Source organism: Prionailurus viverrinus, chromosome A3, assembly GCF_022837055.1.
Source record: "Prionailurus viverrinus isolate Anna chromosome A3, UM_Priviv_1.0, whole genome shotgun sequence".
Lineage (NCBI taxonomy): Eukaryota > Metazoa > Chordata > Mammalia > Carnivora > Felidae > Prionailurus > Prionailurus viverrinus.
The window spans coordinates 104,786,142-104,813,643 of NC_062563.1; the positions used below are offsets into that span (position 1 = coordinate 104,786,142).

Consider the following 27,502-nt stretch of genomic DNA (forward strand, 5'->3'; position numbering starts at 1 on the left):
TGCCACCGTGATATTTTAAAGAAATAACATTTGTATTTTGTTCCATAACTGAACGAAATGAGCTAGAGCCATAGGGAAAGTACATGTGTTTACAACCCAGCCCAGAGTCAGCTTGTTGTAGCTGACTTTCTGTTCTGGTTAAAAACACCTCTTTCTTCAGCTGGCTGTTGAATATGCCCTCACAGCTGAGGACAGATGTGGCTAGCAATGCCTTGTGAAACAAATGCCAAGCAGCAGACCGCTACCACAGGCTCACACACCTGCAGGTGACATCACCAGGCTCTGTCTTACCCCAGAAATCTATTAACATGCAGAAACAGGTGTCATCAAATCAAAACCCACTCTTAGAAAGCATTCACCTCATCCGCCTGAGAGTGGAAATGACAAACGAGATGGCGAACTTCCACTCACCTTCCATGTGTGACTAAGAGGGCAGCCCCCTCGCCCCCCACCTAAACCTCGCAGGACACCTGTTCCCTGACATCCCAAGGATTCCAGATGCGGCCAGAACAAAAGCTCTGGAGAAAACTCTGCTCCGTGGAGGTTGCGTTCTCCTTTGTTTCGGGGAGTTTAGTCTTTTCTTGTTGGCAAAAAGTAGTTAATACCAGCTCAGGTCTTTACTGACAGCTTACCCCTGAAATGGCATTTCTCTTTGGATCTGTAACCAGACATAGAGAAGGTACTCAGTATACGTACGGAGTCATTAAAGAATGATATGTCTGGGATTTGTTTTAAAATACTTCAGCAGGAGATGAAAGGCAATATAGAAATAAACTAAAATTTTCAAAATGCTGGCAACTATAGAAATCGGGAGATGACTAATTGGGACTCTGCTATTTCTCCTTGTGTGTGAAAATTTCTGTAATCAATATAATTTTTAAATACGTAGCAGTATTTCCAGGCATTGATCCACCTCCTCTCCCTTCTCCTTAGTAATGGGATCCCAATTTTGTCCATGTAATTCACCCTCCTCTAAGGAGCCACTGTGCTTCACTAAGCCAGTCCTAGTCGTCCCAATTCCCCTTGCTTCTGTTAGCCTTAGGGCTGGACAGATGGTTTATCTGGCCAATGAAAGAAGGGGGGACGTCTCCCAAAGGGTTTCTGGAAAAAGAAAAGCTCCCATGCTGCTACAAAGTGGCATATAGGAAGAGATGGGTCTTCCTCTTTTGCTAAAATTTGTTGTATCTGCATGTGACAGCAAGAACCTCAGCAACCATTTTGTGACCATGAGGGAGTCAGCCAAAGACAAAACTAATTTGCTGAGGGCTGCAGAGAGGAAAGATCAAAGCAACGCTGTCCTTTGAGGATGTCATTGAGTTACTGAAATAACCACCCTGAAACTGCCTCACTTCAGGAATCATTAAGTGAGAAAACAACCCACTTACTGTTTAAAACAGTTGAGCCAGGGTTTCCTGTTACTCATAACTAAAGGCATCCTACTTGTTGAATAACTGTTCAACCAATGAAGAAAAGAATGGATGAAGGCTGACATGTAGAGAGAATTACCAGTTTTAGCTGCATCATTTGAGTCTTAGTAAAGTGAATATTGTAATCCCACGGACAAGTTGAGATTTATATTCCATTTCCCCTTAGTACATAGGATCTTCTTTCTTGTTTTATAGCACACATTGTACATCTTAGTTCTTTGGCAGCCAATCAGATACTTCCTGGTAACCTCTCCAGGAAAGTTGCTCTTTGATTTGTTTGGAGCTTTTCCTCCACCAGACCCTCATATTCATAGCTATGCCCAGGTCGGTGGGGGCTCCCAGTATACTGGAAAGTGCAGGATCTCTATTAAGTGGCTCTGTGGTCTCGAACAAATCCCTCAACCTCCTGAGCATTAACGTCCTCGTCTACAAGACAGAATCAGTAATGCCCATCTTAGGGACTGAGAGAGTTAAATGGGAAAGCATGCAGCGAACCATTTAAAGCATCATTGCACAGTGCCATTTCATCCACACCAAGACTGGTTTTAAGGTTCACGGTAACTGTTGGCAACTTGCAGAATCGCTGTTTTATTCTTCTACCCTTGCTTTCGGGTATACAAAAAAAAAAAAAAAAAAGGAACGAATTTCCCTCTTTATGAGCAGTTTGGTCTCCAACACCTAACATTCCTTTTTTTTCCTACCTGTTTTCATCACAGAGGACATGTGACTAAAAAGACTGAATCACTATAATGTACACCTGAAATTATTAGAATCTTGGATGTCAATTATACTGCAATAAAAAAAATGTTCTGGAAATAGATAACGGTGATGGTGGCACAACCTTGTGAATGTATTAAACAACGCTGAATTGTACACTTTAAAACAGTTAAAATGGTGGGGCACCTGGGTGGCTCAGTCGGTTAATCGGCTTGATTTCAGCTCAGGTCATGATCCCAGGGTCGTGGGATCAAGCCCTGTGTCAGGTTCTGTGCTAAAGTGCTTGGGATCCTCTCTCTCTCCCTCTCCCCATCTCTACCCTCCCCCACTCGTGCAGACAAGCACGCACATACTCTCTCTCTATCTCAAAAACAAACAAACTTTAAAATCGTTAAAATGGGGGTAAGTTTTAGGTGCTTTTTTTACCACAATAAAAAATAATTTAAAATTGTCATTTGAAAAAAAAAGAAGATCCCGAATGGTTTCCTTTCGGACAACATAGGCCCCTTGGGGTTAGTCAGCTCTCTCAAATGGGCAAGTTTCCTGAACACAGGTTGGTAGCTCCCTACCCCACAGCTCTGACCCGGTCTGACCATCAGGTGTGATGGACTGGGGGTAGGGGCAGGCTGAGCAGAGCAGTGGTCTCGGAATCTTCGATCCCCACAAGTGGGACAGGAACCACTGCCTGCCTCCCTCCCTTTTCTCAAGTGAGGGTATGAAAACTCAGAAAATTCTGGTCCCTCCTGGATCACTTAAGGAGGGCCACCTCTCCCCTGAGGTTGAGCGGGCGCTTTCCAGACCACGGCCACATGGATGGCCCTCCACGGTTTCTGTCACATCCTCACACTGCCTGATGTCTTCTTAACACTCTTCCATGTATCTACTCAGCTTCTACTTAAGTAAATGTATTTTATTATTTATTTTTAGACAGAGAGAGATAGAGAGTTGCTCAAGTGAGCAGGGGAGGGACAGAAGGCCAGTGGCAGAGAATCCCAAGCAGGCTCCACGATCAGCACAGAGCCCAACGCCAGGCTCGATCTCATGACCCTGGGGATCACGACCCGAGCCGAAATCAAGAGTCGGCCATTCAACTGACTGAGCCACCCTGGCGCCCCCTAAGTGGATGCATTTCAAACAGAAGTTTCCATCAGCATTAACTGTCCCTTCCAGCCCAAACGTGACTGAATTGCTTTCCCGCCAGGCCCTGGCCCCTGCAAGTGACCAGCAAACAAAAGCCTGAGGCTAGATCAAAGCCGTAAGCCACACGAAATCATCCCCGGGACTCCCAGCAGTATCACACACTTTGGTGAGACATGAGTTCAAATCCCCACATCCACTTGGTTTAAAACCATCACATCCTGCATCCTTCACGAGGGTACAGCAGGTCTCTGCCTGGACAGTCACAAACAGCTACAGATGGGAGGGGGTCTAGAATTTGTACTGACAATGCTAATGATATTCTCCACCTGCCCATCTGCCTGCCAAGCTCCTCTTCCTCCTCCAGAAGTTGCCTCCAGCCCGTCCTGTGGAACCTGGCATGGCCAACTACACAACCCCCCCCCCGCCACACACACACACATATACATACATTCATGCCTTACCACATTGAACACTTCCATTATCACCCCTACCATACAGTATTCCCACGGGAGTCACCCGAGGTAGACGTGGTATGGTTTCAACTTCACTCATGGTAGATACCCAATAATCCCAGTTGAATGAACACATGAATGATTTTACATTCAACGGGAATTTTTTTCAGTGTCCCGGATTTTATTTGTTTCTCATGTTAAGATTTTATAAGGGGGCAAAGGTGAGAAGAAGCCTGGAAATAGGACAGTCAAGGTACAATAACCAACTGCCTTCCAGTTACCTGTCACACCTTGTGGATTATCAACAGGGCAGAGCCCTCCCGTGTGTCTCCAATGCAAGCCCAACTAGGGTTGGAAGAGGGCTGGCTCCAGAGAGGGACAAACGAGTCTAACTGTTGATTTTGTGCCTCTATCCCATTGCCTAGACAACCAAAAATCAATTCTGGGTGATACACCATTTAGGAGAGGCTACATTCTCTCCGGCCCATTAGCATGATTAATTGAAAGCTGATTTGATTTCTGTGTTGAAACAAACAGGCAAACAAAAGAGAACAAAGAGGTTTCCAGGGGAGTATTTTGTCAACACAGAGCCAACACAGCGTGTGAGCCTCTTAACAACAGATTTGATTCAACCTCTGTTGACTGCACACGCGATTGATACCTGCCAAGCCATCAAGATTGAAAGAGGAATAAATACCTGTGTAGATCTGGGGCGCCTGGGTGGCTCGGTCAGTTAAGTCTCCGACTCTTGGTTCTGGCTCAGGTCATGATCTCATGGCTCGTGGGTTCAAGCCCAGGATCGGGTTCTGCACTGACAGTGTGGAATATTGCCTGGGATTCTCATTCTTTCCCTCTCTCTCTGCCCTTCCCATGCACTCTCTCTCTCTCTCTCTCTCTTTTTCTAAATAAATAAATAAATAAATAAATAAATAAATAAATAAATAAAAACTTTTTTAAAAGTCCTGTACAGACCTTGAGAAGCGCTCCATTGGGACAGCGTTTCTCCTCCTTGGGACTGTTCACATTTTGGGCGGGATCATTCTTTGCAGTGAGAGGCTATCCTATGTGCATTGCAGGTTAGCTGCGTCCCTGGCTTCTACGCACTGCTCGCCAGTGGCACCCTCCCCACAGCGGGGACAACCAAAAAGATCACTGAGTGTCCCTAGGGGACAAAATTCCCCACGTGAAAACTCCTGGTCTAGGAGGAGTGTAGATAAATAACTGTGAGATGCACCACCATGTAAGAGGCCAGCCCAGTTGGGAACGTGAACAAGGGAGCAAGTCGTTCCCGGGGCGGGGGGAGTGTGGTGGCAGTGCTGGGGACATCTGCAGATGCCTACACGTGAGGATATAAATGTGACTCCTTCCGTGCCACTAACACCCCCTCGCCGTCCCCACCCACCGCAAACTCTAAGGAAGTGGAAGCTGTCTTGTGTAACATAAAGAGCCACCGTGACAAGCAGTCACATCTACCTTACAAAAGACTCGGGAGTGTAAATTTACATATTTCCTTCTCTATATGGCACTCTAGGCTCTACCGACCCCAGCGGAAGCAAAAGCTAAGTGAAAAGACACCTCAGGAAAAAGTTTAAAAAGCTGCCTCGCGTGATTCCTTTCCCACTGGGCCCGCAGCAGGGGGTATATGTGCTGCCCCCTTCAGGTCCTCCGCAGGCCCAGTCCTCTGTGTATCGAAAGTTCCTGACGCAGAGATGGTTTGAGCCACGTAAGAGGCCAAAATGTCATTCATACAGGAAAAATTACCTACCAATGCGACACCCTGGTGACTGGAAGGAAGTAAATCTAGAACTTTCTGTGGCTAGCTTCACAGAGCCTAAAGATTACATCTTGCCAAGTTAACTGTACGTTAAAACTTGAGAAACACTCCTCAGGAAGAGATGTAGAACCTTAAGCCAAGCTTGCAAGTAAAGCCTTAGACAATCAGCCTGTGAACCAGGCCCCCCCCCCCGCCGCCGCCACATCAGGCCGACCAGAGAACCCCTCTGTCCTCTCCCACTTAACGACAACACAACCAGGGCCTTAGTAAACTCTCCTCCCATAAAATGGGTGAAGGCCAATTGCATGTTCACTGTAGGTGACCCTCTGGACTAGGGCATTATGGCACCAGTCAAGGGATTGTAGAGAAGGACCCTGAACTTCCCCCACTCAGCTTGGCTGTCATAGACTCCCGGGCTAGACCATGGTCTGTGGGCTGGCCTCCGGGCCCCGGCAGAATGGCAACTCCCTCCAGCACAACGAGGAGTGTGCTGGTGATCTTCATCCAGGCTGGTTTCTCTGTCAGCGCTTTGCCCCGGCGCACTGTGCAGCCTGTTCACTGGGGGCCTGGGGCCCTGCCCCCTGCCCAGTGCCCAGCGGCAGTCAACCGAGTGGGAGTTGGGGTGACACCTGCCACATTAGCTTCAGAAGCCAGGGGGTGGAGCGCAGAGCCGCTTTCTCACTACTCTCTCTCACTGCTGAGATCTGGAAACAGCTGCACCCCATTCCCTGGGTCTCCGGGGAGGGACCAGCCAGCCGATGAGTTTTCCAGATGGATGAGATGAGCAGTGCCTCCTGGAACATGACCTCAGGCACCTGCACTGGGGACCTCTGCTCCACGGAGGGGAGCAAGTGGAGCCTGGCGTGTCATCCAGCGCCCCCGCAGCCCCTCCAGTGCCCCCCACAGGGGCAGCAGCCTAGTGAGTGAAGAATAAGGTCAAACCCAATTGCCTCAGGCTGAACTGCCCACTAAGAGGGCCTGGCTCGAGCACCTTTCCATCTGAAAACTCCAGCGGACAAAAGTTCTGACCGCACCTGTCAACTGGTTTCCATGGAAAGCCTCAGAAAGACCCGTGGGTTAAACTTCATGCATGTGTTAGTTACACATCTCACAACTCACCTTCACTGAAAACAATCAAGTGAGCAAAACAAAGAAATGGGTGCCTCATTCCAGGCGTCCGAAACACAACATAATTCCACACCCAGAAGCAATTGGACACAGGGCTACTATTTTTTTTTTTAATGTTTATTTATTTATTTTGAGCAAGAAAGGGTAAGGGGCAGAGAGAGAGAGAATCCCGACGCAGGGCTCCATGCCACAAACCGCAAGATCATGACGTGAGCTGAGTCATGACCAAGAGTCAGACACTTAACGGACTGAGCCACCCAGGCGCCCCTGGACACAGGACTGTTAACGTGGCCTCAGACAAGGTAGTCTCGCACCAGAGTGGCCAGGGCTTTCCCCAATGTCAGCTCTCCTTAATTCAAGTTCACTGAGGTGTAATTCAATTATAGTAAAATTCACCTGTTTCAGGTGTTACAATTCTACAAGTTTGGGCAAAAAACATGTAACCCTCACAATCAAGATTTGGAATATGTCTATCGCTGCCCCCCACCCCCAAACTCTTCATGTCACGTTCTAGTTAACCCGTCCCCCACCCACTTCCTTCCCCGTACTGCTCCCTTTTCTAGAATGTCACACAAATGGAATCACACAGCATATGCACTCTGAAGTCTGGCTTCTTTCACTCAACACGATACCTTTTTATTGCCGAGTAATATTTCACTGTGCAGATGGGCCACAGTCTGTTTATCCACTTATCGTTTCCACTTTCCGGCTATTACGCGCAGAGCAGCTACAGACATTTGCATAAGGTCTTTGCATGGGCAAATGTCTTCATTTCTCCTGTGTCAGTACTACCTGGGAGTGGAGGCGCCGGGTCCTATGGGAAGGCAGTGTTTAACATGATAAGAAACTACCGAAGTATCTTCCAAAGTGGCCACACTATTTCGCTTTCCCACCAACAATGTAAAAGAGCTATAGTTACTCCACATCTTCATGCTGTGTTGTCAGGATTTTGTGGGTTTGTGTTTTGTTGTCTGGGGGGGGGACCTCTCGGCGCGGGGGGGTGTTTAAGCCATTCTGATCTATGCGTAATGGTATCTCACTGTGGTCTTAATTTGCATTTCCTTGATGACTAACAAGGTCGAGCATCCCTTCATGTGTTTATTGCCATCTCTTTTCTCTCTCTTCTGCCCTCCCATTTGCGTCTCTTCTTTGGTAAAGTATCAGTTCAAGAATTTTTGCCCACTTATCAAACTGCCGTCTTGTTAAAGGGCTGTAAGAGTTCGGCACATATTCTGGATACGAGTCCTTTATCAGCTATGTGTTTTGAAAATATTTTCTCCTGGTTTGTGGCTTGTCTTTTAGTTTCTAGGCAGTGGTTTTCACAGAGCAGATGTTTTTAATTTTGATAAAATCCATTTTACCAACTTTTCCTTTCACAGTTTATGTTCTTTGTGTCCGAAGTAGCCTTTGCCTTGCCCAAGGCCACAAAGATCTGAAGCTATGTTTTCTTCTGTAAAGTTGTCACTTTTAGATTTTGCTTTAGGCACATGACCCACTTTTGTTCATTGTTGTACATGCTGTAAAGTATGGGTTGAGGGTTTTGGGTGTTTTCTTTAAGGATATCCAATTGTTGTAGTATCATCTATATCCTTTCTCCATCGAATTATCTTGGTGCTTCTGTAGAAAATCAATTGATCATTTAGGTGTGGGTCTGCTTCTAGACTCTTCATTCTATTTTCTATTTGCTTTCACCAATGCCACACTGTCTTCACCCCTATAGCTTTATAGTAAATCTTGACATTTGTAGTGTTAAGTCTTCCAATTCTTGTGCTTTGGCTAATCTAGGTTTTTTGCCTTTATATGTGCATTTTTAATGAGCTTGTCATTTTTTGAATTGGCTCACCATTATGCAAAGTATTTATTTTTATGTTTCCATGCTTTAATTGGGGTTCTGTCAAATCTCTGGATCAATTTAAGTTAGGTGTCTTCTCCTTTTGAAAGTAAAGGAGTGGTCATCCCTCAGAGATACCATAAAAGAAAGACTGACCGGTTCCTTCCAAACTCACCCACACAGAATAGCTTTGCCAAATGGCCTTGGCTCTAAGGGCTGGGTTGTGGGGTTCACAGGTTCTGATGCGGAAGGGCACGGGTGAGGGGGGCCAGGAATGCAGTCTGCCTCTCCAACCTGCTCCCTGATATAGAAAGGAAAAGAAAGGCACGAAATTGAGGTCAGCCCTGAGCCCTAACACCAGAAAGGAGCATGACTGCTTGACAATTTTTTGAAAATGAGGTGACATCTTTTCCATCCTAGGGGCCATTAGAGGATGAGTAGGAGTTCACTAACGCAGAAGAGAAGACAGAAGTTAATTCCTCAAAAGGAAATAGTAAGAGCAAGGATTAGAACAAGCAGGAAGCTCAGAACTGCAAATTTTGAGGACAGAGGGTTGGAGATGAAGTCTGGGGTCAGAAATCTGTTCCCTGGGCATGGAAGGCCATGGAAGCTTTTGAGTGGGAAGGGCATAATCAGATCTGTAATTGAGAAAGATCCTCTTACTGGCAGGCAAACTATCCCCCCAGAGATCACCCTGTGGGTGTGGCAACAGTCATGTGATGAGCAGGTGTGACTGGGGAAATGGCCGAGAGTCTGGACCAGAATCTCTTTGGAGAACAAGGCCACCAAATGAAAACCAGACAAGGGACTGAAGGGGATGGGAGAGGCACAGGAAGACACATCTGTCTATCCCCGACTCCCCCGGACCCTGAAAAGCATCCACCACTCTCCAGGCACATCCACAGCCCCAGGCCGAGCTCTGCTGTAAGAAGCCAACAACATACCTGTGGCCTTGAAGGACCTCACTGAGTAAGAACATGGAATCCAGACACAGTGTGAGTATTCACATTCTGCTTTGCAGGGGCAACATTTTGTGTGAGGGTTATCTTAAAAACGCAACCTTCCACAAGATGGCTTTGCTTTTAAGATTATGCCATTGGGGTTGAATAAATTTCTTGGCAACCCTGTGGATAAATCTGGTCAGGGCCTCACTGTGAAGTCTGAAAAAGAGACAGATGGAGCCGTCGGCCAGAAAGCCCCAGTGACAGAAACAACTATTCCCTGGAAGGGGAAAAAAGGGCAGAAAGGCATCTTTGTTTATTTTTACAAAATTTGGAGAACAACAGTGTCTCCCAGCTGTCTCCACAAGATCAAACCAGCTCCAAATGGGAGATGCTAGGTATTTGCCAACACTTGAAATCAAAGTCCTACAGGCCTGATGGCCCTGTTTCTTGTCTTTTCCTCCCTTTGTATTTCAAGATGACAATTTCATTTGTTCATTGATGCAGCCTGTCCATTCAATAAGCGTTCTGATTCATCTATGAACTTCAAACTCCACTTCTAATCTAAATCAGAACACAGAAGTACATGACCGCTTCACTGCTTGCTAGGCCCTCTGGCTCATTCAAAGCAAACACTCAAAGGGGGCCTCAGAATGACATTTAATCATGGGGTCTGCATTTTCGGTGTAAGGCCTTGCCCTCCGAAGTCCAACACAGGGACTGTCAAACTGTCAACTTCTCTGGGACTGAACACGCACAAGCGCCCCAGTGCTCCCATCCCCTCGTCAGCCCTCAGGGGATACCAAAGCCTTTTAAGGGGTTGGTACCTGTAACTCCAGAATTAGGGTTAGGGCACAGGCCCGAACAGGGCACCAAATCTGGCCTTTGTTAAGGCCTATTAGAAACTGATAGAAAGAGTCCGTTGTGGGAAAGAGACATCTTTAGGCTTCATCTAAAAGTCAAACCTCTGTAAACTTCCATTTAACTATAACAGAGCCCAGTGGAAATTTTGCTTCCTTCCTGATTTATTAAATAAAGATAACCAACAGAAACAAAACAAAATTCCGTTCGGAGCTAGTTCATGCTCTCCCACCCTGCTTCCATGGGCTATTCTTAGAAACATGGACCTAAGCGCCACGTGCAAAAATGCCGCGCTGTTGGTTTACATGGCCTGTCTGCCGTATCAGAGAAGCGAGAGCCAAAGGTGACATGCTCACTTCGAAGCCACTTCGTCTTCGCCCAGGAGCTCCTGTCAGGAGGGAGCAGGCTTCTCCGGGCTGCTGCACCGTGACAGACGGGAAGAACGTCTAAACTCTCTTTCAAACTTATAGAAAAAGAAAAAAACAAAACACCCACACAGTGGGGAACAATTTCCCCACTGCGTGGGTGGTGGGGCCCCGAGAGCTGTTATCTGCAAAGGGCACTTCTGGGGGTTACCCAGCTGTCACCACTGTGTGGATTCCACTCGAAAACCTCAAGCCAAGCAGTGGGGAATGAACATCAAGAGACAATTTTCCACTCTGTGAAAATGACTTGACTTTACAAAAATAAATTAAAACGCTGCGATAATACATGAAATGTGTACAGGACCTGTTGATAAATGCACACCTCGGTCACAGTAGATGTGCTTCCTTGCTTGGTATATCTATACCATCAGAAGAATATGACTGTGTCATTCTCCACTTCCTGACCCCTCAGCGCCTGACCCCACATGACGTCTCACACACACATACACATACCCACACCCACACACTCTCCTATACCATACAACTGGGCGTGGAATTACTGGTCTAGCAAGGGCTGGAGCCTGAACCAGCATGTCTGAGGGCAGGAGTGGGAGCAGGTGGGGTGTGCGTGTGTTAGTGTGGAAATCGGGGGAAAGGATGTTCTAACACTGTTCATCGTAACAAGGGAGATCTGATGGCCCAAGCCAAAACACAGATGCATGAAAACAAAACCAGGCGTACCTCGGGTTATGCCCCTCTTTTACCACAGAAGGGCCCCCCTGCTCCAGGCTGCCCCGGGTGTCTGTGGCAGCCTAAGAGGCACAGCCTGCCCACCAGGTTCATGGGATTGAGTGATTCCTCCTCTCCTCTGCACACTCGTGTCCAACCCACTCCTAAGTGAACCCATCCTCCCGACTGCTGCCGTCTGGAACCACAATCGCCTCCTCCCTTCCCTTTGTCCCACCCCCGTCTATCACAGGAGCCTTGCTCTTGGCCCTGGCCCTCCTGTCAGAATTTGGGAAACAGACCTGGTGATTAGAGCCTCAAGTCCCAAACCTTGCTTCCAAAAGTCTCCTGATGCACACAAAGAGGACCCGGGAAGCTCTCAACTCCAGAATCTGGGTCCTGGGTAAACAACCGTGAACGTTTGAAGTAGACCCAGAACTATATAGATGTAGGATACACTCCTACTTTAAAACGTAATCGACAGGGGCGCCTGGGTGGCGCAGTCGGTTAAGCGTCCGACTTCAGCCAGGTCACAATCTCGCGGTCCCGGAGTTCGAGCCCCGCGTCAGGCTCTGGGCTGATGGCTCGGAGCCTGGAGCCTGTTTCCGATTCTGTGTCTCCCTCTCTCTCTGCCCCTCCCCCATTCATGCTCTGTCTCTCTCTGTCCCAAAAATAAATAAACGTTGAAAAAAAAAATTTAAAAAAAAAAAAACGTAATCGACAGAAGAACAGCATGGCGATTCCTCCAAAAAAACCTAAAAATACAATCACCATAGGATCGATCCAGCAATTACATTTCTGAGTATTTACTCAAAAGATGTGAAAGCAAGGTTTCAAAGAGATTTTTGTACACTCATGTATATAGCAGCACCATTAACAATAGCCCAAAGGCAGAAACAACCCGAATGTCTACTGACAGATAAATGCAAGTGTGTGTGTGTGTGTATACACACACACACACACACACACACACACACACACACATAGTGTCATATATATACATATACACATATATACATATACACACACATAATGGTCTATATATACATATACACATACACACACACACACACACACACACAAATGGAATATTACTCAACCTTAAAAAGGAAGCAAATCTGACACATGCTACAACATGGATGAACCCTGAGAACATTCCGCTAAGTGAAAGAACCCAGACATAAAAGACAAATACTGTATGATGATTCTACTTATATGAGGTTCCTACACTAGTCAAATTCAGTGACAGACGGCGGGTTACCAAGGGCTGGAGGCAGGACAGGGGAGGATGAGGAGTTAGTGTTCAAAGAGTATAGAGTTTTAGTTTGGGAAGATGAAAAAGTTCTCGAGATGGGTGTGGTGATAGTTGCACAAGAATGTGAATGCACTTAATTTCACTGAAGTGTACATTTTTAAACCTTTAAGGGTTAAAATAGTAAATTTTATGTTAGGTATATTTTACCAAAAAGATAAAAAAAAAAAAGCAATCGACGAAAGGATTGAAGCTTCAATTAATCTAAATAAGCTAGCTTATTAGATTAACTAGGATTTTTATTTAAAGAGGAGACATAACCAGAAACCCACACCCTCTGGTTTCATCTTCTTCCTCTCCTCTGAGGATAGAAGTGGGTGACAGGCAGCAGAGGGACAGAAGAGCTACCACCAGGCAATCCAAGGACATGCAGGCTTCTGAGAGGACAGGCCAGTTCCTCCTGTGCCCGCTGACCCCAGAGACAGGACAGAGAAGGTGGTGTGACGGCAGGTGGTACAGTCTGACCCACAAACGGCTCTTACCACACTTTATTAAGAGTCGTTGGTTCTGGCAGGGGCCCCTGGATGGCTCAGTCGGTTAAGCGCCTGGCTTTGGCTCAGGTCATGATCTCACTGCTCATGAGTTCGAGCCCTCGCCCCCCTGCCGGGCTCTGTGCTGACAGCTCAGAGCCTGGAGCCTGTTTCGGATTCTGTCTCCCTCTCTTTCTACCCCTCCCCTGCTCACGCTCTCTCTCTCTCCTTCAAAATAAATAAGCATTAAAAAAAAGTTTTAAGAGTCGTTGGTTCCTGCAGACTGGGGGCTTCCCAGAAGATGGTTTCTTTCCCACCACAGATTTACAGACACTGTTGTGCTTCCTGGAACTCTTCCATCACAATTCCTTATATTTCAGAAATCATTTCTGGAAAATACAACCTCTGATAATGCGTTCTGCATTTCCACTACATCTGAGATGTTGGTACATGGACAGGTCAAATGCTCCTCAGTAACCTCATCTAGGCTTGGGTGAATGGGATGTGTGAATAGGGCATTTACACCTGTCACAGGCTCACCCAAGCCAAAAAAAGTCTCCACATTGTCCCTGTACGTATGCTCAGGGACCTGAATTATCAGTTAGCAGGGCACCTGTCTAAGCCCATGGAGTCTGCCTTCTGTGAGGATGGTTTAAGATTCGCTTTCTCCAAGAAGCCTCCTTTGACTGATTTACCTCCTCCTATAAGATTTGCGTCTATCCTTAAGTCTTCTTCACCCATACCCCTTGTGTTTCCCCGGCTCGTAAATGCCTTACAGCCAGGACGGTGTCTTAAATTTCCTTTTACAACGGCTTTAAATAAGCACCCTGTCATTCAGCTGGGCTCTGCAGCAGACAGCATTTTCCCAAAACGGCCTCATGAAGATTTCCCCACCTCTCATGTCCTTGTTACAGTGTGGCCAGCACTCCTTCCCCTGTGAGGCGGGGTCTCTGCTTCCTCCCTCTGAACGCCAACAGGGGGCTGTGTCTGCTCCAACAGAGTAAGGCAGAAGTGATGCTCTATGACTTCCCAGGATGGATCACAGAAAGGAGACAGCTTCTACCTGGCTCTCCCTTTCCAGGACACTCAATCAGAGAGGGCCGACTACCATACCGTGAGGAAGCCCAAACAAGCCCATGTGGAGACCACACGGACCCGCGTGCGGAGAGGAACAGAGATCTCTGGCCATCGGCCAGCATCACCCACTAGACACAGAAGTGAATGAGCCTTCAGATGTCTCTGTCCTCCTCCCTGAGTCTTCCAGAGCAGGCCCCAGACCCTGTGAAGCAGATTCAGGCCATCTTCCCTGTCCTTCCAAACCCCTGTCCCACAGAACATTGCCAGCATGATCACTGGTACCTCAGCGGCCTTAGGCAGCCATAGGCACGGGGTTTCCATGAATGTGGCCACCGAATGAGTAATCCCAAAGCTCTCTCCTCTCTAAAATGGGCTCTGCTTAACTGCTCCAACTTCATTTTTTCCCTTCTCCACAGTGGAATGCCTATCCTGTAGGACCTCCTATAGGACCATGACTCAGGGTGTCCACGTCTCTATTCAGCTTCATAGCCACTGTCTACTAACCACACTTCTTCAGCCAGACTGGGCTGCTTTAGGGAAGGGGGAGCCAAAGGGAGGAGTCATTCCTAATCCAAGCCAAGCGCTTCCTTCCAGAGAGCGCCCACTGCCACCAATTCCACAGAAAAGTAGGTATATCTAAATCGCTACCCAGTCAAGGGTAAGAAGACATTTTCCCTTTCCAAATGAAGAAGATGTTCAGCTCAGACAACAGTCTCCACCTTCTGTTTGGTGTTGGTAACCGTACAGAGGGATGCCAGGGGTCTGCCCTGGTCCCAGGCAGGCCGGGCAGGAATCTTTTCCACGACACAGGCCTGGGACCCATAATAAGCACGGGGTCAAAGACACCATCCACCTGGGACGTCCATCCGGTCTCCCCTGCTCTGCTATCCTTACCCGCTTCCCTGATTCGAAAAGGTTGATAGTCGGCAAAAGTCCCTCAGCCTCACAAAGTATTAAAAAGAAAGTTTTGTCCAGTTCCGGAAGAATCTGAGTTTCTGCACAAGTTAGAACTCTCCACAGAGCCACAGAGTAACCCTTACCGTGGCGGGAACAAGCACATGTTTGTTCTCCGGACTAGAGCAAGACCTTGGCTTTCTTAGGGAGGCCCCTCTAGCTCTCGTGCAGAAAACAGTCTTGATAAGCAGGACTCGAATATGAGGAAAGTTCCACCAACGGAAAAGAACGGAAAGGGCAGGGGCACCGGGGTGGCTCAGTCGGTTAAGCATCCGATTTTGACTCAGGTCATGATCTCGCCGTCCGTGAGTTCAAGACCCACATCCGGCTCTCTGTTCTCGGCACAGAGCCTGCTTCGGATCCTCTGTCTCCCTCTCTCTCTGCCCCTCCCCCGCTCACACTACCACTTGCACTCTCTCTCTCAAAAATAAATAAGCATTTGTTAAAAAAAAAAAAAAAAAAAAAGAAAAAAAAAGGAAGGAAGGAAGGATGGGCAAAATCCCCCCCCCCCCCCCCCCCCCCCCCCCGTCCCTCACACACACACCAAAAAGCAATCATGAGCATCTCTGGAGCAGCTTTCTTCAAGAGTATCCAGAAATGTCCGACAGAAACACTTTTCTTCCCACACACTCATTCCTAGTTCCGAGTGGTTCTAGCCCAGTCCTGCCTTCTTCCTGCTCTACCCCACACAGTGCACCAGCAGCTTTTCAGGCTTCTGTGACTGCCCACCGTGTCGATCGAGCCACAGTTAACTGTAAGCAAGCACATACAACCTGTGACAAGCGGATTTAGAAGGCGATCTCCTTTGCAGTAACTATGGTTTGTTCGTGGAGAGCTGGCCAGATGTCCTGAGCTGACCAGCGGGTGGCACTTCGGGGAGGCTGTGAGCACAGGTTGTGTATGGGCAGGAGGGACATTGCTTATTACTCTTCCATTGAGACTGGATCTTTAATGAACATCTTAATACGTTCTGATGCATGCCAGGGGATGCATGTACTTGGATACTAGCATAAGAAACCAACGTTTTTCGTAAATATGATGCACTTGAGAAAAAGGCAGAAATCGTGAAGCAAGGCCAAAAATGGCACTTTTAGCCATTCTCAGATATACCTAAGACAAGGCGGGGGGGCATGGAGGGGACAGGGGCTTCACTAACAAGCCTTCACTCAGCTTTCTGTTTGCCCAGCCTCACCATTCATGCGGGACATCCCTGATTTCTGCACTTATCCCTAGACTATCCAGAAATCACTTGTGTCCCTGCCCTAGAGCCGTCCATTTTTTGTTTTAAAAGAAATGTGCTACCTACCACCACCTTTATGTAAAAGCTCTATTCCTCCAAATAGCCAGCGGCCCTCATCGGTGAAGCGAATGGAATAATTCTAATTGCTGTGAACGGACACCATAGGTAGAGAAGCCACCAAAATTTAGCTTGAAAACCCACAGATTCGATCAAACCGAAAGCTATAAACCAGGAAGGGTATTCCTCAAGAGGGAAAAAAAAAATTTAGCTTTACCTGTGACTACAGCGGATGGCTATCGTCAGCCCAAGCTGTAATTAAAAAGAGAGAAAAACACATACTAAATAATATGAAGAGCATGCTGAGTTCACAAGAAAATTAACTTACGACGGTCTGTTATTTTTCAAACATTTCCTAAAATCTCCTACTCCTACTCCTTCTATTTCATAAATAACACCTTTTAATGATAGTTCTTTGGTTTCAACATCATTCTTAAAGGCTAGTCAGATTGTGAAAGGGTCTTAGAGACATCTAAAATATTTCACTGTGAATTGGACAGGTGTCTCTCATTCTGGAGACACCTTCCATAACAGAGCCTTTATTTATTTATTCATTTATTTATTTATTTATTTATTTATTTATTTATTTAGCTTTTCTTTTTTTTTTTCCTTTGCACACTTTTACACTTAAGTTTTAAAATTTTTTCATTGAGGTATAACGGACAAATAAATTGTACGTACTTAATACTTACAACGTGATGATTCGATACACGTACACCCTGTGAAATTATTACCATGTGTTATCACTTTAATTAACACATCCATCACGTCACATAATTACCTTTTTTTTCCCCCTTTTTTTGGCGAGATAGAACGTTTCAAGTACACAATATGCTACTGTTAACTACAGTCACCATGCTGTGCATTAAGTCTCCGGAGCTTATTCATCTGACAACTAAAAGTTTATACCCTCTGACCAACATCTCCCCACCCCCAGCCCCTGGCAACCAGCATTCCACTCTCCGTTTGTATGAGCAAAACAGGGCTCTTTCAGCTCTGAGACAAAGCCGTGACAGGACGGGATTCAGCGTGTGGCTGATTCTGAGGTTTGCCATACCCCCGTCCTGGGGGTGGTTCCTTCCCCACTCGCCCTGCCCCAGGAGTGCTGAGCGGAGCCCAGGCCATGAAGAGGACTGACCCCACCCCCCCACCCCCACCCCCGCCGCCCGGGCCAGAGTCTTGCCAGGGGAATCTGCACAACCTTCACACTGATCTCATAAGCTCCAGGCCGGCAAGGTGCACCTCTGAGGGCACGTGTGACATCGAGAGAAAGGGTACACAGTCGCCGGAGACGGCGACAAGTGGAGGCCAGGGTGGCACTATGATTTCCTTGTTACTCTGTGGGGGGGGGGGGGGTCACGGAAACCTCTCAAGCAGAAGAGGGGGTCGAATCATATGGCACGGGCCTCAGCTAGTTCATGGATTCCAGAAGAGTCAGGCCACAGGAGTTCAACCGCTAACCATACGGGCATCGCGTTATTTAAACTCTCAGGGTCACGGTATCTGCATCTGTATCACGGGCAAATAATTATTTTCTCGTGCAAGGAGAAAGCAACTTTTTCTATTTTGGTGTTTATCCCTGTGTGTGGCGCACACACGATGCGTGCCGCCTGATAGGAAAAACTCTACAGGTGGGCCTGGCGGCGGAAGGCACCGGCAGGTGGGAAAAAACTCTATAAATAGTAACTACCGCTACTATATATAGGCAATATTTCATTTATGAAAGTGTTTTCATTTTCCAAAATTTAATTGTTAAGTTCGTTTTTGGAACTTACAAACTATTTCATTAGGTTAAAATGATGATCAGCCTCAAGCATGCCCATAAAAGTCTCGACGGTCCCCCTGTGGCTGAACTGTGGCACGACTAGTTTAAGAGACTCGGCAGCAGTTAAAAACCCAAGCATCATCGATCATATCATTTCCGAGCAAAAAGTCTGCCTACGTGGAACCTTGAAATCCCCAAACACATCACTGCCAGTTTCCCTGACGTTGGCCCCAGGGCGGTGGGGCTGGGGAGGTCACTTCCATGGGGCTCTCCGGGATGCTACGAGATGACTCAGGAGTCCCTGGGCCGTGGGAGGGTGGAAGGGGTAAGGAAGAAGCAAGGGGATGGAGAGTTAGGAGAAATAAAACCGTTGAGATGAATATAATATTACGTCAACTATAATCAGTTGGAATTATTGAAAGAAAGAAAGAAAGAAAGAAAGAAAGAGAAAGAAAGCAAGCCCAAACTTCTGTCCAGCTTGACACGCTGCCAAATCCCCCAGCTATTGTTTGAATAGCTCAGCTCCAGAATGATTCGGCCATGTGTCATCATCAATGCATACCCCAAATGCAGAACCGACATTGGCGAGCCATTAGGGATCAGGGAAGATAGGCTTCATTTTACAAAAAGATTATCTAAAAGTGAAGGTGTGAAATATATAACATCCAGCTGATTTCATATCACACTCACCTGAGTGTATTCAATTATTTGTCAACTAAACCAGGAGTGTGTGTGTATATGTGTTTGTGTGTCTGTGTATATATATATATACACACATATATATACATATATATACATATATATATATATACACATATGTATATATATGGGAGATTTAAATGAACAGAAGAAGAAGAGGCCTCAGGGACAATCAAGAATTTAAAGAACAAGGAGGAAATTATTTAGGGAAGAACATAAAAACAGAAACTACAGCCAAAAAGGTCAGGATGAGCAATTCACAGATTTCACATGTCCCGTCACTTTACATTCCCTGGAGTTAAAAAGTTCTGGCTTACAGTTAGGCTTATTATAAGACAATTTCACCAACTGAATGTGTTGATAAGCTTTAGAGTACTGCTTCATTGGTGGCTTTTCCACAGTTGAAAGACACGCCTTTGCTGGAGCAGGGAGAGAAAATGGGTATGGGAGGGACAAAACTAAGAAAAAAGCAGAGGAAGTTGGTCAATGGTAGCCGTGCTGGTTAAAAGGAGCTGGGAGATAAATCCTTCACAGGGATGAATTTCAATTAAGCACTTTTATTCGCCTTTTCCTGACTTCTCAAATATGCTTTCCCTGTCATTTTAAAAAGGACATCTTTGTGAAGGAAGAAAGTGTGGATCACGGAACCACACAGACCAGCCGCAGCATATCCCATGGGCCAGGTAACAACGTGCTAGGGAAACCAGATGATCCAAACCCATGCACAGGCCCCGGGGCTACATAGGAACCCACTCATGTGGTGCATGGGAGCAGGGCATCGCACAGCCATCCTGGAAACACGGCTTAAACTCCACACGGAACGCACTGGATCCAATTAGGCAGCCTTGCCAAGATGCCGGAACACTGCAGAAAAATCTTCATAGGCCTTACCACAAAGCCCCAGGTGGGACCATGAGTGAGGACACTATGTCTGCTCCTCCCCACTCCTACATATCATCTGACCCTACAGGAGGCAGAGAAGGGAGAAAATTCCCTAAGGTTTCTGTACCATAGCAAATACCAAAGGCAACTTGTAATCTGCTGAGAAAGGAGCCAGAGATAGTCTTCTGCCCTGGCATTAGGAACCCCCACGGGCCAGTCAGGCCTCTACAAGCCCTCGCCCTGCTAAAAAGCATCAGCAAGTCGGAAATGCTTTAACCAAGTCTCACCACTGTCTGCGTCTGCACAGACACACACGCATCCATGCACATGTGCACACTTTGGGCCCAATCTACACACGCATGTGCACACATATGTACACGCACGTGCATGCTCAGACCCAAGTCACACATGTGTGCATGGACACTTATGCCTGCATACACATCCACACTCACACACATGCATGCACAGGTACACCACTCGTACGTGCACATATGCCAAGAAGCATGTGTTCACATGTGCACACGTGCATGCACATGCTTACACAATACTCAAATGCAAACATACGTGTGCCCTGGCACAGATGCACATATACACACACATACAGACATGCACTCACCCACGTGCACAGAGACACTTTGGCATTCAGAGAGGCCCATGGAGCCCCCAGGGACAAAGGGAGGCCTCAGACAATTGACCCTTTTGTTGCTGGTCTCAGCAGGAGCCCAGCAGAGAGAGACGAGGGAGGCCTAGGGGTTGGCCCCCCTGACCCCAGCCCAGCCAGGGCTGAGGCCCAGGGACACGGAGGTCAGCTGGAGTTTTGTGCCTGCTGCCCTCCCGGGAGAACAGCCCCCCAGGACATACTGTAAGTATTACCAGAATGCACTTAACAAACTCCCACTCCGAGTACCTCGTTTTCGATTTACACAATTTGTTAATAACAAAATTAAATCACGTTTTAATGGCAAGGAAAGAGTACTTGAACGTTTTTCAGAATCTCTACCAGCTACAAAAACCTTTTTCCTGCTGCTGCGGCCTGAAACTGCTCCTTTTTTGGAACAGCTGACTAAGGCAGCTGTTTTGTATCAAGTCTGAGGGTTTTCTATATGACCCAGGGAGCTCAGACAACAGGCAGACCTCGCTGCATTAAAGAGTAATCCGAGAATAATTTGCCATAAAACCCCCCGAAGTGCGCCAGCTGTAGCCGGATACACCCTATAAAGCACCAAGTAGTCTGCATGGATCTTGCAAAATAATCATAATAATTTCAGAAAACACGTTTTTTAAACACCTTTAAAAAACTTTTTTTTTTTTTTTTTTTTTTTTTTTTTAAGGAAAGGAGCGGGTGACGCTGTCTTGGCAGGGCATTTGCCTCACGTGGGTTCCCCTCCCTGTCCGCGGTCTGTCACGAAGCGTCTCTTCCTAATGCCCACTTGCCCAAGGGTGCCTGTGTTGTTGGGAATCCCCTCCTCACGGGTCCACTGTGCTTCGTGTTTGTGATATGCTGTCACCCACCCGAGGCAGCCGGGGGCGGGTGAGGAGGAAGAGTCCATTAAATGCCGGCCCCAAGGTGGCCCAGCTGGTGAGTGGTGGTGCTCCAAGTCTGGGCCCAGAACTTTCTAGACTGGGGTGATATGCCGGCCGGGGCTACGACTAGGAGCCATGCCCTCTCACAGGCCCGGTGCTAGCACTCTCTATTCCTCAAGAAAAGCCGGACGCCAAGGGCCTGAGCGCGAAGATTCCCACGTCTTAAACTGATTTGAATATTTTTCGAATGCTATGCCAAACAAAAGGTATCGGTGGGATTTGGCCAGGGGGCCACCAGCTTGCAACCTCACCCTACCCCTTTCCACACTGCCAAGCCTCTCCTGGGTTTTCAAATCTTAAAATCTGAATCCGTGCATGACAAACCTAGAAAGAGCTTTCGTGTCATCCGCGAGTCTTCCTCCCCTTTCCTATAATTACGCGAAGTTTTTTCTTTAGCTTCCTTTCATTTGTTTTCATTGCAAGGGTCCAAAGATTTATACCATCACAAAATAAACTCAAAAAGAAAAGCTTCTGGTTTATTTTCCTCCTGCACTTTTCAACTGTTCCTCTCCCTTTTATGGGAAATACGGGAAAGGAGCCTGAAGGAGAGAAGAGGTATGGTGTAGACAGAAGCCCACACAAACACAGCCAGCCGTGTGTGACACCAGGAAGCCCGCACAGGGAGAAACTGAGCCACCAAGTAGGTCTTTAACCCCTTCCCTGACTGTCTTTCTAGCAGTGTTCTCTCCAGGCAATAACAGACCCCACGCTCCCCACACAGCACCCTCCAGGGCTGCTCCTCCCCCAGGCATCACCCCAGCTCTTCCCGCCCCCCCCCCCATGCCTGACTCTCAAACCCCTGCCAACGTGCCACAACTCACTAGTCTGGAGCCTTGGCATCCGTCTAGGGCTTTCTCAGGCACTTGCTACTTCCTCTGAAAGATTAACCTTGCTGGACGAACAGATGCTTACGGTCAGTAGCAAAGAGCTTTGTGGTCAAGTTCCCTGACTTTTCTCGCCTTTTCCTCAATGTAAAATGGGGGCTGTTTTAGACAGATTAACTTAGACCTCAGAGATGTGGACCAGCAAGTATCCACGTCTCCTGGGAACTTGCGAGACATGCAAACTCTGGCCCTAACGCCGCTGAATCAGGAACTCTGGGGGTGTTTTAGCTGTTCCTCCAGGGGTAGGTTTAGAAGCACTGAATGAGATGATGTATGGAGAGACCATAACAATGTGCTGGGCGTAGATGACTCTTATTAACGGCTATGAAGATGACGACGATGATGATGTTCTAACACATAGTAAAGCTATTTTCATTTTACAGGCTCTTAATGTCCGCCCAGTGCCTTACACTCGACCTCAGGCATGGTAACCACTGGGAGGTCAGGCAGGCTCACAGTCAGGCCTGAGGTTATGTTTTGGGAAACAAGGCCTCCTGGTGCTCACAGGTAACCACCCACTTAGCGAGAGGGTGGTAACCACTCACTTAGGGAGAGGTGTGTGCACCCTGCCGAGACCCACTGTTTGCTGTCAACCTGCAAGGACAGGGCCAGCTTCCAGGAGGCCAAGGGTGAGCCTCAACAGGCTGCAGCCCTCCCCTCCCTTCTGCCACTCCCCTCGAAAGAGGGAGAAAACGGCAAGGAAGGCAGAAGGAAGAAAAGGAGTGACGTACGTGTTCTTCATTACGGAGTTTATTTTGTGATGTTTTCCTTCCTTGGTCCCTTAAAATTTTTTTTTTTTTTTATTTTTTTTTTTTTTCAATGTTTATTTATTTTTGGGACAGAGAGAGACAGAGCATGAACGGGGGAGGGGCAGAGAGAGAGGGAGACACAGAATCGGAAACAGGCTCCAGGCTCTGAGCCATCAGCCCAGAGCCCGACGCGGGGCTCGAACTCACGGACCGCGAGATCGTGACCTGGCTGAAGTCGGACGCTTAACCGACTGCGCCACCTAGGCGCCCCGTTTGGTCCCTTAAAATTAAAAAACAACCAAAACACACACAAAAAAAAAAAATCAAGAAAAAGACACACTAATGTTTAGGAAAAGAAGAGGATGTAGATCTTAAACTTTCAAAACCTGATATAAAAGATGAGTTGCTAAATCAATAGAAATTGACATTGAACTAACATTGAAATGTAGGCAGTGGTTGTTTAACCAACCTAAAAAAACTGGTTGTTTTTAAGCCTCTAGGCCCCAGATGACTAAAAAGGTAAGACCAATGATGATGCTGTTCGTCACTGCTGTTCCCGAGAACCTGAGCCAGTCACTATCGTTTTGGATTAAACGTTACAACACTGGTTTTAAAACATGTAGATGGGTTTTCACAAGGACTTGCCTTATCCCCCGATTCACCCAAAATGAAACTATTTGTTAGTCCTGAGTTATAGCTACCCCACAGTTATAGCACCTTGGGCCCATTCTGCTAGGCATTTTCCAGGAGCCGAGCCCCAGGAGCTGTGGGGCTCTGGCAGGTGGAGGAACCCCTGTTCTCTACCTCAGTACCCTCCTGTGCAGACAGGTGAAATAAATGCAGCCCCCAGGAGCTACAGGGGAGGAAGCTCTCAGGGCCTGGCAAAGGTAAGGGCTTCTGGAGGCCAGCTCTTTATTGTCCTTGTCGTTAAGTGGCCATGGTCTGTCCACCCGTGTCACAGCACAGTAAGTGTGCAGCAGGACCTGGCTCCTCATCTTTGTGTGCCTGGTACCCAGAGATGGACAAACAGGGCTGCCAAAGAGTTAGTTCATGAACTACTGACATCACTCCAGGTAGTTCCGCTGATCCTTACCGTTTGTTCACGAATGTATTTTTTAGGTTTTAGGGTTCAAACAAAATAATGGTGGATTTTGGTTTCTTTGCTTCTCTTGATATGAACAGTTGGGTATTTGATAATATCATAGACCACACCCTCTTTTCCTAGAAAGCCTAACTTCTGTTTAAGAGAAATCAGCATGACAATGGACTTGGATTCTGTGTGCAGCCTACAACACAGAATACCTAACTGGAACTTTCGGCGCAAATGTTACTTAAGTGAAAACTTGATTATTAAGTCAAAGAGTCAGCCAGGGGAGGAGGAAGAGGCTGAAGAGAAGAAAAGGAAATGTACAGGACTAAAGGGAAAAAATAGGTGACGCCCTCAAATGCAGACAATGACAAAAGTATTTGAGGGCATTTCTAAGGTGGATTTGGGGCTGTGAAATACAAGAAAATGAAAGGCCCTTCTAGCCGTCACAGCAGCTTAGAGACCCCACCACGGCTTGTTGACCCATTCTGACCCCCAGGCCCCCATCAAAGTCGAGAGTAAACCTCCCAGGAAAGTATATCTCTTTTTAATGTAAAATACAAAATTAGTTTTAAGGAACTTGTTTCAAAGAAAGAAAAACACTTTTCCTCCTTCTAGTTTTTACCTACCTTCTCCTCTAATTTTTACCAAAAAAAAAAAAAAAAAAAAAAATTTACACAAAACACATAAACAAAATCCCTCTACCCAGGCTCATCAGATATAGGCTAAATTAATAAGGCATTCCATGAAATATGTCAGCAACTGTGAAAAACAATATGGTAGACCCATTATTGAAAAAACAATGTATTTTTAATTTTTTTTAAGTTTATTTATTTTGAGAGAGAGAGTGGGGGTGGGGAGGGGCAGAGAGAGAGGCAGAAAGAATTCCAAGCACGTTCTGCGCTGTCAGTGCAGAGCCCGACGTGGGGCTCAAACTCACAAACTGTGAGATGGTGACCTAAGCCGAAATCAGAAGTCAGGGGCTTAACTGACTGAGCCACCCAGGCACCCCTATTTTTAAATTAAACTCTTTACTATGAGATGGTTGTAGATTCCCATGCAGGTGTTGGGAATTATATAAAGAAATAATATAGATAGTTCCCATGTGTCTTTTATCCAGTTTTCTCCAATAGTAACATCTCACATAACTACACATTAAGTATATTGGCATCAGTACAATTAAGCTATAGAACATTCCTGTCACCATTAGGATCCCTTGTGTTGCCCTTCTAAATGCATCCACTTTCTTCCCACACTCACGCACTGTTTAGCCCCTGGTAGTCATCAATCTGTTCTCCATTCCTGAATTTGTCATTTCAAGAATGGAATCATACAGTATGTGACCCTTTAGGATTAGATCTTTTCATCCAGCATAATTCTCTGGAGATTCATCCAGGTTGTTACATGCACCAAGAGCTCATTCCTTTTGATTTGCTAAATAGAACTCCACGGTATAGATGCACCACAGTCTATTAATCTGTTATTTGCAGTTTGGGGCGATTATAAAGAAAGCTGCTATAAACATTTGTGTACAGATATTTGCATGAATATAAGTTTTCATTTCTGTAAGATAAACGCCATGTAATTCCCACATATGTTTTGTTAGATTTACTCCTAAGCATTTCTCTTTTTCTCAGCAATTATAAACAATATTGGTTTTTTTCAGTCTTCACATATTTGTTGTTAATATATAAAAACGCAGTTGATTCCTGTATATTTATCTTGTATCCTGCAACACTGTTAAATTCACTTATTAGTTCCAGGACTTTTTTTATAGGCTCCATGGTCTTTCTACGTAGACAATCATGTCATCCGCAAATAGAGTCAGTTTTACTTCTTCTGTTCATATCTATACACCTTTTTCTCCCTTTGTTGCTTTTTTGCACTGACTAGAAATCCCAGCACTATGCTGTGTAAAAGTAGTGAGACAGAAATCCTTGCCCTATTCCCAAGTTTAGGGAGAAAGCATTTAGTCTTTCACAGAAAGGATGATAGTATCTATAGTTTTTTGTTTTTTGTGGGTTTTTTTTTTGTAGATGCTTTTTATCAAGTCGAAGCAGTTCCCTTCTATTCTTATTTTTCCGAGAGTTCTTATCATGAATGGGTGTTGAATTTTCCCAAATGCTCACTTAAAAACACTTACCTTCCTTCTAACTACCCCATACTTTCTCCTCTGTTTAGTTTTGACCAAAAAAAAAATTACACACAAAAAATTTTTAAAAGTAGGTCCTCTTTCCAGGTGTATAGAGCATAGGCTAAGATGAGGCTTTCCATAAAACATGATCACAGCTATTAAAAAAGAGTGCAGGGGTGCCTGAGTGGCTCAGTTGGTTGAGTGTCTGACACTTGGTTTTGACTCAGGTCATGATCACGGTTCGTGGGATCGACTCCATATTGGGCTCCGTGCTGACAACACGGGGCTGGCTTGAGATTCTCTCTCTCCTTCTCTCTCTGCCCCTCCCTTGCTTGTGCTCTCTCCCCGCCTCTCTCTCTCTCCCTCAAAAATAAATAAATAAACTTAAAAAGAAAAGAGTGCAGTAGCTTCACTGTGAAGAGACACAACATATTTTTAAGTAAAAACCAAATTGCAAATACAAGGTAGATGTGTATAATAGGTATTGAAGTGATATTTGATATTAGATAATTATTTACATGATTATAAGGAGAGACATGTGGAAGACCATCAAACTGTGGGGTGGGAAGGAATGGAGTAGAAAAGGACCATCACGCTTTTACACTCTGGTTTAGCGCGCAATTTGAATGTTTTAACACAAGCTGGTAGTGAATGGTGAGTTTCACAAAACTTTTAATGAAGAAAAAATGTGGGGGAAATTACATTGCAAAATGCTATGAACCACGTACTTTTTTGCATACCCGAATGCAATTTTCATCTCAGGATGCTGTCTTCATCAGCCTAAAACGTGAATGCTTTGGCAGAAGGATATTATTAAACTATGTCCCACCAGGACAAAAATTCAAAACAAAGACTCAAGAAACTAGGTAAAAGAACAAGGCTACAGTCTCTTGGAAGTAAGTGTGCCGCCCCCACCCCAAACAAATTCTCACAAAGGCTCCCTGTCATGATTTGAGTTGTTAGGTCAGGACAAGCTACAGGCGGGAACTTCAGACTTTGACGTGAGAGAAGTGAATTTGTCTAAAATGATGGATGTGAGAGAGGCAGTGACTAATATGCCTGCACACGCGCACCTAGCAGAGTGGGAGAAAGGTCTTTCTTCTTCTTCCCCCGCCTCGGACCAGGTTCACGGAAGGACACAACCAGACAGAGAGAACCCCGCTGAAGTGTGATCGTGTAATCACAGAGAAGAAACGTCGCAGAAGACACAAGAGCAAAAACACCTTCAACTGGTTTATAGACGTTG

At 46.2% G+C, this 27,502-nt stretch overlaps 1 protein-coding gene across 1 annotated transcript in view; it reads right to left on the reverse strand.

The window, feature by feature from the left end:
- Window positions 1-27,502, reverse strand: part of ACOXL (acyl-CoA oxidase like) — a 312,998-nt gene that overhangs the window by 231,245 nt on the left and 54,251 nt on the right. Inside the window, exon 10 of the mRNA XM_047854457.1 lies at window positions 16,690-16,724. Coding sequence (XP_047710413.1) covers window positions 16,690-16,724 — 35 coding nt within the window. The remainder of the gene's footprint in view (window positions 1-16,689; window positions 16,725-27,502) is intronic.